This window comes from Manis pentadactyla, chromosome 5, assembly GCF_030020395.1.
Source record: "Manis pentadactyla isolate mManPen7 chromosome 5, mManPen7.hap1, whole genome shotgun sequence".
Classification (NCBI taxonomy): domain Eukaryota; kingdom Metazoa; phylum Chordata; class Mammalia; order Pholidota; family Manidae; genus Manis; species Manis pentadactyla.
Window position 1 is genome coordinate 68,506,850 of NC_080023.1, and position 12,263 is coordinate 68,519,112.

Below are 12,263 nucleotides of genomic sequence, written 5' to 3' on the forward strand. Positions count from 1 at the left end.
TATTTTAGAACTTAAGTTATTCACATCAAAGAATAAATCAGATACTGATGTTAATGAATTTACAAAAAAAATCTTTTCTGTTAACTCACAATCTTTCAAATTTGCTTTCTAAATACCATTAATAAATCTTTATTTATGGACTTCTGAAATATATATGTAAAGCCAAAAAATGTACAATTTATTACATGCTGAGTATCTTCAATACATAAGGTACTATGTTTGATAAACAGTATCATCAAGATAAAGGGGAAAATTTTATCTCTTTAAACAAAATTTTTTCAAATACTCTGAAAATACACATTGATGACTATTGTTTTGTTAAATACACATTATTCTTACTTATTAATTCATGAGTGTATTTCCAAATGGTCCTCTATTTGATAATGCATAGTTAATCTAGTTGCATATAAATGAATGTGTACTTAATATAATATATCCTGTAATTCTGTCTACGTAGTCCCAAAGTCAGTTCAAATTTTCAGTAAGATTTTACCCAGACCCTTTATTCTTGGGTTAAATAAATCTTAGAAGACCCATTTTTAAGGAAAACGTTTTTTATAATCATCTTGTAAGAGTCTAATGGTGAATCATTTTTAGAGCTTAGTAAAAATTTTAAGTAATATTCCATAGTTATTAGGATATCCCCATATCACACAGAACAATGAAGAAGTCAAAGATGAGATGAGAAACAAGAATTTGTTCATTAATTTTCCAATATGAAATATAATCAGAAAGCAAGTATAGTAAATTACAGAATTATTTATTAGTGGTTAAAATTAATCCAGAAAATTACAAGGAAAAAAATTAATGATGCAATTCTTGTGTACAAGGACTCTATTTTAACTGGTTATAAAAACTGTCAATTACAACTCAGGACACATGTTTACAGTAAATCATGACAATCAGTTTATTTCGTGAAATATTCTTTACTCAGATGGGAAGTTCAAAACTAATTCAGAAGCCTATGCTACCGATAAGTGGGCCCTAAATATTACTGTGCCAAGAAAAACACTTGACTTCACGAGCAATGCAGTGTAGATTTCTGATAAACTCCAGTTTCAGTCTGACATCCTGATATCCATCTGACCAAATTAAGTCAATCTCACATAACTTAATTTTAAACCAGCTAAGCTGGGGGCTAGGTCAGAAAACTAAAGATTTCAAAGATGATACTTATGTCAAACTAGTGAATACACTCTTATCCTAAACATCTCTAAAAACACAATATACTCCAATTTATTTTGGAACAAGTAGTCAAGAAAATTTTCCATATTTCAAAGAGATATAAACAAATGTAATTAAAAATGAAGAAAATAAGTACCTCTCTCAAGAGCTGCTCTCCAGCAGCAGGGCTCTCCTCCCCATCACTCTGTGGTACTTGTTCAGAGTCCTTAAGAGTCTTTGGTGCACAAAACAATTACAGAGGAAGTTGAAGAACGTGACATTAAAAGGTTATTAGTGAACAGGTTAATATAAAAGACCCAACCAACAACATTCACAACAATCATAAAAAGCAACACTAAGTAACTTTGTTTGAGAAACACCATTAGAGGAAAAGCAAAGAGCAATTAATGCAAAGATCGTCTGTTTCTTTCCTACCAAATGTCCCTTAGCAACAAAATCTTAACCTTTTAAGTACCTGAGCAGTCACTGGTTTTGTTTTTCCTTTACTCAAATACTGTCAAGGCAAAGGTATGCTCTACCAGCTAAACTTACACCGTTTTAAAACGAGAATTATTCACTTATTAAAATATCTGCAATCAGCAATTATTATTACATCACAAAGCAATAAAACAGACAACTTTCTTAAATTACATCTCCTTACTTGTTACGACCTAAATCAAATTTTTACAAGGTAGCCATTTTTCAAGTGTGTCTTACCACATTGGGTCCATCCACTTTGTTCAAGGCCGAAGCAATCTGAAATAAAAACAACTCACCTACTAAATAGAATTCTATTTCAAGGCATATAGCAAATATTCACCTCTTACTGCATCCTCACTGGCAAAAATCCACAGACAATCAGGAATGGTTATCTGCAAACTCATTATCAATAGTTCTAGTGTTGATCACATGGAGTTCTATTGCTCACATGTCATCTCACTCTGCTATTCAATCACAAAATTGGCCTCAAAACAAGCAGGTTTTCTTCTACTTTGTTTTAAATAAAACATGTACAATTAGTCTTAAAAATAGTTTTTCAGGCACTCACTATGGAAAGGACTACTATTATAAGTATTCCAACAATCAGATTCTATTTCCTTGTTTTTTTGCTAGCAGGTTTGCAGTAAGACTTTGATGTTTAATCTCTTGTAAACCTAAAAAAGTTTTAGCATCAACAAATTTAGACCAATAATAAAGTTAAAAAAAAAAAAGTCTAAAGAAGTGAGCACAGACATGTGGCCAGTAAGCAGATGGGTGTGTGGTATGACCCCAGGTCTGCCTGGTATCAAAGGGGCGCTAGTCTTCAATGTGCTTGGTACTGCCTAGAGTGTACAGTATCCAACCTGTACTATGGATTCAACAACCTTTCAATGCTACAGAAAACTAGTCATTTTCAAAGAATGGCAAGGGGCTAATATAATTACAGAAAGAATCCAAAATATTTCTTCATGTTTCCAAAGTCAGAGCATTTTTACTGCTGTTCATGTCAACGTTGTGGAATAATAATCAAGCCTCTCTCTGAGAAATTTATGAAACTGGAATATGACTTCCTCTTTTTAAAAGGGAATCTTTTTTTAAGTCAAAATATTAATCAAACCACTTAGACTTTTTGTTCATTCAGGTTCAATACAATAAGTCACTGTTGCTCCATATTTACTAGTTACCTGTTAGCTGGACCAACTCAATACACAGTTCAGGAACTGTGGGCTAAAGGCATAAATAGCTTAGAAAATTGTGATTGCTTGAAATGGTACCTTATTTTTCACCACTTAAGCTAGTGAACCAGTAGTGAACCAGAGTGATCTCTTAACTGTTTCCTCTACCTTTCCCCCCAGGACCACTGGTTGGTTACATACGCTCTTAAAATGGAAGTGTTACTTCCATTGCTTAAGGTTCACAGCTTCTTATCTTTCAAGGCCCAATTCTATCTGACACAGGTCTTTAGATCAAGTTTGAATTAAAGGTGGTTCTGGCAGCTTCTCAATTCAGGTATAATGAGGAGTTTCACATTTAACAATGTGTATCAAAAACTTTTGGCAACAGAACACAAATTCTTATGAAATGTTTACTAAATGATTTGAAAAAATCTGTGTAGAACTTTACTAAAAAAACACCCCCCACACTACATAAACATTTTACTTGTAGAAGGAGAGCCTTTTAACTTTCCCAAAAGTTTACCTTCTTTCCTAGGTCTTCCTTCCTGTATCCTAGAAGTTCAAGGTATTTTCCACGAGAATCATCCTCAAAGTTTACCTTTAAAAAAAGACATATTCTTAAAACAAAGATGTGCATTTAAAAGCCTGATTTTTAATGAAATAATCAAATTCCAAGTAGAATTATTAAAAATATCTAAATCTGCTATATCAACTAGAATGTTCACTGTAAGAAAGATCCAAATAATAGTTTTTTAAAAAACAAGTTACTTTTTAATAGTAAGTGTATTAGAAATTAATTACCCTGGTTGAGTACAGTTTACTTTTAAACTATAATTTTTATAAATACAAACTAAATCATGTCCAAAGGTGTATGAATGCAAAACTCACAGTACGTAAAACATTCAATATCCTGGAACTCCCAAAATGAATTCTTAATTACAAAATATAAAAATAAATTCTATAATTTTAGAATTTTACCATATTGCATTTAAGATCTCTTTTTTTGGGGAAATTAGTATCAAGAAATAGACACTCAAGTGGAGGCAAAATGACCAACTAGAAAATTCGATTTGTTATTCTATTGTCATAAATGCAACTCAGTAAAACAGATGAGAAATGCCTCCAATCTCTCTCCCCTATAACTCTTCCCTCTTTTCCCATTTTCTTTAACTGCATCTACTACAGAAATTAAACACTATATTATTATACTAAGCCTTATGTTCTAATTTTAAAATAGGTCTGTTGAATGTTATGTCTCCCTGGCTTAAGTACATCTATTATATTGCTTATTATTTATTTAAAAAGTACTTCAAATTGGGCTTTTCAAAGCAAAGAAGGTACAAGTCTTGAAATAAAGTTAGGTCATATGCTTTCATAATGCTTCTTTAATTTCATCATGAGGTTCCTGAAATCACATTCTTTGAATTATTCTCTTTAATAGAAAGACAAGTTTAGAATATAAGAATACATTTGCAGATAATGAAAGAAAATTGTTTTAAGACCAACTTTACCTTCAAAAAGGACCACACGTTTCTTTCAAACTCAGTCTGAGAAACATCAATTTTCTTCTGACAATAACTGACAAATCCCTGTGACTGCACAACCTGCTGTAGTTGGTCGGATCGGTTGAGGAACTCCTTTTCTGTTACAACCTGGCTAATGAACACACAGTGCTGCTGCTGCTCTGCTCCCTGCTGAGACTGCATTTTGACATTCTCAAAGGTGACCAGCTTGCCTCCAAACTATAAAAGAAAAAAGGGAACAAATTTTGAGCCACAAAAATGTGTCCCAAAATTGTGCTTATTGTAAACCTGCTAACAAAGAACTGTGGCCAAAATACATCACTTTGGATAAAACTGGCTTATACACTCTCCCATATGCTAATCTGACCCTAGCCTTCAATTAGTATTCCTCTTCACACAACCCACCTTCTAGACAAAATGTACTATTTTCTGTGCCCCACAATTTCTCACCTACTTGTTTGACTAACTTCCATATATTCAGTGTTACTCCTTCTCAAAGCCCAGGCAAATGCTACCTCCTCCAACCCAGATGCCCTTGGTATATCACATATCTCTTCTGATTCAACTATTAGTTCTATGTATTTGCCTTACCTTCTGTTCTAGGCTTTGAGTTAAAGGATGGTGGAATACGCCACCCCAAAACATGCCATGTGGCATAAGGATTATTTTGAGCTAAACACTATTTGAAAAAGAGCAGGAGCAAGAAAGGCACTCTGACGTCCTTTTTTCCTTAAAGCAAGAGATGGAACTCCCATGTGAGAGCTGCTCTCCCTGTACCAGGAGGAAAGAAACATTCTTATCACCAGAAATGGGAGTTGCAGCTGAGAGAGCTCTGTACAAACAGACCTCTGTACAAACTTAACCTCATTGTTAAGTAACAATGATCTCTCTTTTGTTTCTCTATATAGTTTAGTTACTTCCCACATTGCCATTCTTTGTTTGACCTAGTATGTAAGCACTTTGGTTTTGCCATTTGTTTGGGTCTTCATTTCCCTATGGAGACTCCCAGGTACATGTAAAAATCTGTATGCTTTTCTCCTGTTTGTCTGATGTCAGTTTAATTCTCTGGCCCAGCTGGAAACCCTAGGAGGGTAGATGCAAAGTTCTGCCTCTCTTTCACTTACATGGAAGGCTCCGAGTCTACTTAATTCTTCTATCTCCTACAGTACCCAATATCTGTCTTCTAGGCAGCAAGAAGACAGTTAATATCTGATTAATATATTCTTAAGAAATAAATATAAGAAGGAAACACAAGCCCACATTTGGTTCTTCACACTTAGTAACTCTTAAGGAGAATTATGTGCTTTACACAAACTTATCTTATTAAATGTCTAATATGTTTAAAGTGTTTATATTGAGATTTGTAGGAAATACCAAAACATAAGAAAACACAAACCATAATCCTTAAAGGAATTAACGTGAAAATAAAACTGGATACAACGGGCATATATAAGTTCTGAATGGGAAGTAGATAATACCACACATGATATGGAACTTCACAGAAGGGCAAAACCACTGGGTTTCCCTAAGTTAAAGGAAAGCTGGGGAAAACTATACCACCAGAAGCAAGAATCAAACTAGGTTTCAAAGCAAGATAATTAGGTTTATTCATTTATTTGGTTCTGTGTAATATTACATAATTATAATTCAAATGTTAGTCATCAGATTTTTAAATCAATGAAAACAAATATAGAAAACTTAAATACTGCTATAGAACACAATGATTTTTTAAACTTCAGCAATGTAAAAATAATAATGTCATTCATAAAAATTTGGAAAGAAAAATTGGAAGTATAAACACACTAATTTAATATTGCGTAAGAGTTTCAATACTATATAAAGTAGAAATATCAAGACATGGACATTTGGGTGAATTATTTACATTTATAAAGATAATCATAAAAATGAATAAGACTTCTAAAACTTCAATAATGGTAACCCAAAGATGTTTGAGGTGGACAGTGACATTGCACCCCTCATGCCCACAGAGAGGGCACTTTCATTTGCACTCTGTAAGCGGATGAGCACAGAAAAACACTTCCTGCCTCTTTTTGTCCCTCACACTCTCCTGGGAAAGGACTGACTGGCATTGTTTTCCAGGGAAGAAATGCAGCATCATTCTACCAGTTCTTCAGGGCTTCTTTTTGTGTATCATCTTCCTTCATAGAGCTATTTAGTCTGTGTAGGTAAGTTGCCAGTACCTTCAAAGAAAGCCCTACAGTACTTAGATCTGCCTTTAGCTAGATTGGTAAGGCTGCCTAATACAGGACAGAAGCTAAAACAATGTTTATTGAATTTACTGGGGATATAGAGGCAAACAAAATAGACTGAGGCCCAGCTTTCATAGAGCCTATGTTCTAGTTAGAAGGTCCACTATGGTTGCAAATCTGAAATTTAGCTTCCAATTTAGCTATGACAGCACTAAAGCTTATATTTTGAGTCTATATCTCTCTCATTTGATTCCAAACTCATATAAGGAAGAAAGGAATATAATTAATTGTCTTTATAATACTCCAATACTAGTGAGTGGAAGTGGGGAAAGGGGAGGAAGATGATGTTCACTTCTCATTCCAAAGATATATATAGCCTACATCTTTTATTGTCAGGCACCATTATAGGCACTAGAAACACACCTGTGAATTAGAGTTTCTGTCCTCAAGCAGATTTATCTTTAGGAGTGGGAAAAGCAGCTTTTGTATACAATTTTTCTTTTAAACCTTGTAAATATGTAATTTTATAATAATAAATGTTTTAATTACTTAGATAAGAAACTAACTAGATGGATGGTTAGGATTCAGTAAAGAATGTGGAAAATCACAAACAAAAGCAAACGTCCAAAGGTAGGAGTGTAGATAGTAGAAAAGATCAAACAGGAGGAATGAGAAAACTAAATAAATCCAAAGAGTGGATATATGAATGACATAATCAAAGGTTTATTTTAGGAAGATTAATCTAGAATATGTAGTATACATTGGAGGCAGAAAATATAGTGATAGACATGCAACCATGTAACAATTCAATATGGAAAGATGAAGAATTAGGCAAAGTAACAGCAATGTAAAATAAAGAAATAAATCTAAGAGATTTATAAAGAGATCAATACCTATACCTGAGAAATGAATACACAAGGCCAAAGGAAATGTTCAGAACCTGATTAATAGAAGAATGATGGCAAGAACTCAATAGTAAATGCAGAGGAAATGATTCATTCAGTTTTAAAAAAGATAAAGAATTCCATGATGTGTATAATGATCTGTTACGATGATAAAAATGTAAAGGGATAGCCAGAGTTCCCTAAGCTAAAGCTTAGAACATTAATTTGGCAGTGATTTCTTAGATATGATATCAAGAACACAGGCAAAAAACCCCAAAAATAGACATAAGGTAAAGGAAACAATCAACAGAATGAAAAAGTAATGTACAGAATAGGAGAAAATACTTGCAAATCATTTATCTAACAAAGAGTTATTATCCAGAATATATAAAGAACTCCTACAACTCAACAACAAAAATAAAACCAAACAACCCAATCTAAAAATGGGCAAAGGATTTGAACAGACATTTCTTCAAAGATGACACCGAAATGGCCAACAGACACATGAAAAGATGTTCCACATCACTTATCATTAGGGAAATGCAAATCAAAATCCCAATGAGCTATCACCTCACATCCATTAAGATGCCTGTTACGTAAAAACCAGAAAATAACGTATTAGTGAGGAGGCGGGGAAATTGGAACCCTTGTGCACTATTGGTGGGAATGTAAAATGGTACAGCAGTTATGGGAAACAGTACAGAGGTTCCTCAAAGAATTAAAAATAGAATTACCATAAGATCCAACTATCTCATGTCTGAGAATATAGCCAAAAGAACTGAAAATAGGATCTTAGAGATAATATGCACATAAATATTCACGGCAGCATTATTCACAACAGCCAAGAGGTAAAAGCAACCTAAATGTCCACTGATAGATGAATGGAGAAAGAAAATATGGTATGTATGCAAGAGAATATGATTCAGTCTTTTTAAAGAAGGAAATGCTGTCATATACCACAACATGGATGAACCTTGAGGACATTATGCATACAGTTAACATACTGCACTGTACACCAAAAAATAACTAAGAAGGTAGATTTTATGCTATGTGTTTTACCAAAAAAAGAAAAAGAAACTGGCAATTAAAAAAAAACAAAAATAGGAATAAGGGACAAAAGAAGAAAGGAGGATATACAGATACACCTTCCTCCAAAATAAAGAAAAGGAATGAAGGAAGGAGAATGAGAAAAAGATAAATGTAACAAGGGAAGGAGGTGTTGGATGGTATGATTGTTGCAAAATAATGTGAATGCACTTAATGCCACTGAATTGTATGTTTCAAAATGTTAAAATGGTAAGTTCTGTTATGTATATACTACACAATAAAAAAAAAAGAAAACAGAAAAAAGGGAGTAGGTCCCACTTTTCCTGAGAAACCATTTTGAAGGATAAAAACCCCAGACACATCTCAAACTCAATCTTCTTCCAACTAAGTTATGTAATAACATTTTCCAGTGTAAGTCCTTTGTACTTATGGATCATAAAAACAAATCCACCTACTGAAAAGGAAGCACCGACAGGCCTTCGGATCCACTTGGGTGGCTTCTTAAGAGGCAACACTATACTATGCTGAGCAGTCTGCTGAGGAATCTGTAGTGGAGGAAGAGGCTGTCCTGTGCCAAAGGGATCAAGATTCCCAAAAGAAGACGAAAGCTAAAAAAAAAAGAGAATTTGTGACTCATACAAGATTCATATACATGTTTTCAAGCCATATACAAGAAAAATTTATCACAATTTTCCAATTAGTAGCACTGATCAGTAAGGCCATTTTCAAAACAGTTACATAATAAAATGAATTATTACAGGTATATAAAAAACCTTCAGATTTCCTATTATTACCTTATCAACTTGTTTCTGCCTTAAACCATCTGCACTTCCTCCCATGATAGAATAAACACTGATACGTCCATCAAAGGAAGCAGCTGATAAGACAGCAGGATTCCTGGGACACCACTGAATATCAAAGCACCACTGTGTGTTGGTGGGAAGTTCATATAACACCTAGGCAAAAAAAAAGTCAGAAAATGGTATAGCCACTTTACAGCTAAAATACCTGAATAAATATGATCAGCAAGTATAGCTTAATCAAACATATTTTCTTAGAAAATGTCTTTAGCCAGGAAACACATATGCAGAAAATTTTTAAAGTATAATAAAAGTCCATTATGATGGTCTATTATGCCAAAAAGAATGCAACTCAAAATTTTAACCACATTTGGAATAAATACATCTTAAAAACTGAGGTTTTTCTGTTTTCATTGAAATGATAGTAGTGGAAGCATCTGAAAGACGAGAACACTCCGTTAGAACCAGCTTGGTAAACACTAAATTGGTGTCTGTCCAACTGCTTTGCTTGCCAAGATTTAAACAACCATATTTAGACTATCTGAAGAACAAATTTAAAAATAATCTTGAGAAGGAAGAATTCATTGAAAAATCTGGCTTTTAGTCAAGTGAGAGAGCATACATCATTCTTATTACTGCAGAACTGAAACAGAAAGCACCCATCATTCTCATTACTGCAAAACTGAAACAGAATTCTGCATACACAGTTTTCTTTAGAAGGAAAGGAACATGGAAAAACTTTAAACAATGGCTGATGTCAGACCCTTATGTTGTAATAACTGCTGCTAACTCAAAGTTGGTGTGATGGTAACTAATGTGCATAGGAACATAGGTTTTATGTCTTTAAGAAGTAAGTCAATTTAGCTTAAAAAAAAAGCAAAAATTTATTTTATACTTAGCCTACTAATCTCTGATGCTTAAATTGGTTGATAAGCCTGGCAGCTTTGTGGTATTTCAATCACTTGTCTGTTCCTAATTTGCATTTGAATTAAAAAATCTACTGAATTAGTTGTAGCAAGCATTAACAGTTTATTCCTTCAAGTACATACAATCAAATACAAAAATTCATTTTATCAAATATATAACTGAGAAAATCAGAACAGTAATCTCTAGGAATTTTTAATTCACTTGGAAAGGCACAGTGTATAATGCAGGATTTTCTTTTTTTTGGTCTATAAACCATATGAGGCAAAACTTTTAAATTTTTTCTCATCTCCCCTAACTTTAATGTTCCTATATTTTTATGACATCACCACATCTGAAAACTTTAAACCACAATCAAATAAGAAAAGTACTCATTTTTACTGTAATAGTACAGATCAAAACCTATTGAAGATACTCTTATTTTTACTAATATTTCATTAGGGTAACTAGCAAATTACTTGCAACAAACTATCTTAATTTAGGAAAGACAAAAGTTTAGAAACTGTAGTTAAAATCTTGCCCAATACTGAAAAAGACAGAAACCATTCAACTAGTTAGAAGACCTTTTTAGCCCATGACCCAAGGCAAATAAAACTAATTTTTATAACATTTATATTTAATAAGGTAACATTTCCAATGTATAAAATTCCATGGGTAGAACATATGACAAATATTATATTATGAAATACTATATTCTTGCTGTATGATTTAGAAGAGAGATTAAAAACCTACATCTACTGATTTCCAAAACTCAGAGAGGATCTTCAGGAATAGTAAACCAGGAAAAAGACCCAAACCTGAAAACTTCCATTTTGAAGATATTGATATCCAGAAACCACATGTTAAATCAAACCAAGTATTTCTGAGTTTAGGTAAACACCTTTTATTGGAAATAGGGAATTGGACATGGTTACTAATTTCAAATATACTATTTTAATGACTGATTTTCCTGGATGAAAACAACTATTAGGTGATGTTCTTAATAAAATCTCTGCTAGATTAACATTTCACACACTTTATTTACTTTCACATGTCTTTAATTATAATAATGCTTTAAAGAAACCATTTGGAAAATTTCTTATTCACCTAGAGATAAAATATTTTTAAGGCTGTAAGTCTGAGAAACAGTTCCTCCCCATACCTCTCCTGTGTTTGGGTTGGAGCAGAGAATCTTGGCATCTTTTCCACAGCTCAGCAACAATTCAGGATCTGCCATGCTCCAAGCAATTGCCAAAATTCCCCTATAAAAGTAACAAAGAAATGAAGAAATCCCTAATCTTAAGAAAACCAAATTCCAAATCACTTCTACCAAAGCTTCAGAGACACACACTGGTAATGGAAGTGTAATTTCATATAGACTTTCTGGAAAGCAACTAATAATGTGCATGCTCTTTGATCATTATAAAGATATTCAATATTGTGTGCAGTGTTATCATAACAAAAAATGAAAACAAATGCCCCCAAACCTTACTATACAGTAACTAACTGCAGGTCACCTTCTGATAAGAAAATGTGAACTTAAAAATTATGTCAAATGAACTAGGACAAACAGTTCTAAAATACATGTGGAACCACAAAAGACCCCAAAAAGCCAAAGCAATCCTGAGAAGGAAGAATAAGGCTGGGGGGATTATGCTCCCCGACTTCAAGCTCTACTATAAAGCCATAGTAATCAAGACAATTTGGTACTGGCACAAAAACAGACTCATAGATCAATGGAACAGAAAAGAGAGCCCAGATATAAACCCACACACACATGGCCAATTAATATATGATAAAGGAGCCATGGATACACAATGCAGAAATGACAGCCTCTTCAATAACTGGTGTTGGCAAAACTGGACAGCTACATGTAAGAGAATGAAACTAGATTATTGTCTAACTCCATACACAAAAGTAAACTCAAAATGGATCAAAGACTTGAATATAAGTCATGAAACCATAAAACTCTTAGAAGAAAACATAGGCAAAAATCTCTTGGATATAAACATGAGCAACTTTTTCCTAAATACATTTCCTCGGACAAGGGAAACAAAAAGCAAAAATGAACAGATGG

The 12,263-nt window shown here is 33.3% G+C and overlaps 1 protein-coding gene across 19 annotated transcripts in view; it reads right to left on the reverse strand.

Annotated features, from left to right (window-relative positions):
* The window catches only part of SEC31A (SEC31 homolog A, COPII coat complex component), an 87,009-nt gene that overhangs the window by 51,145 nt on the left and 23,601 nt on the right, over window positions 1-12,263 (reverse strand). For 13 of the 19 annotated variants that reach the window (XM_057502388.1, XM_036906402.2, XM_036906401.2 and 10 more), the window contains 7 exons: window positions 11,349-11,448; window positions 9,278-9,439; window positions 8,939-9,091; window positions 4,331-4,561; window positions 3,343-3,417; window positions 1,882-1,920; window positions 1,322-1,399 (listed from right to left, as the gene is read on the reverse strand). In XM_057502388.1, coding sequence (XP_057358371.1) covers window positions 1,322-1,399; window positions 1,882-1,920; window positions 3,343-3,417; window positions 4,331-4,561; window positions 8,939-9,091; window positions 9,278-9,439; window positions 11,349-11,448 — 838 coding nt within the window. The remainder of the gene's footprint in view (window positions 1-1,321; window positions 1,400-1,881; window positions 1,921-3,342; window positions 3,418-4,330; window positions 4,562-8,938; window positions 9,092-9,277; window positions 9,440-11,348; window positions 11,449-12,263) is intronic. The other 6 variants (XM_057502390.1, XM_057502389.1, XM_057502397.1 and 3 more) reach the window with 1 other exon arrangement.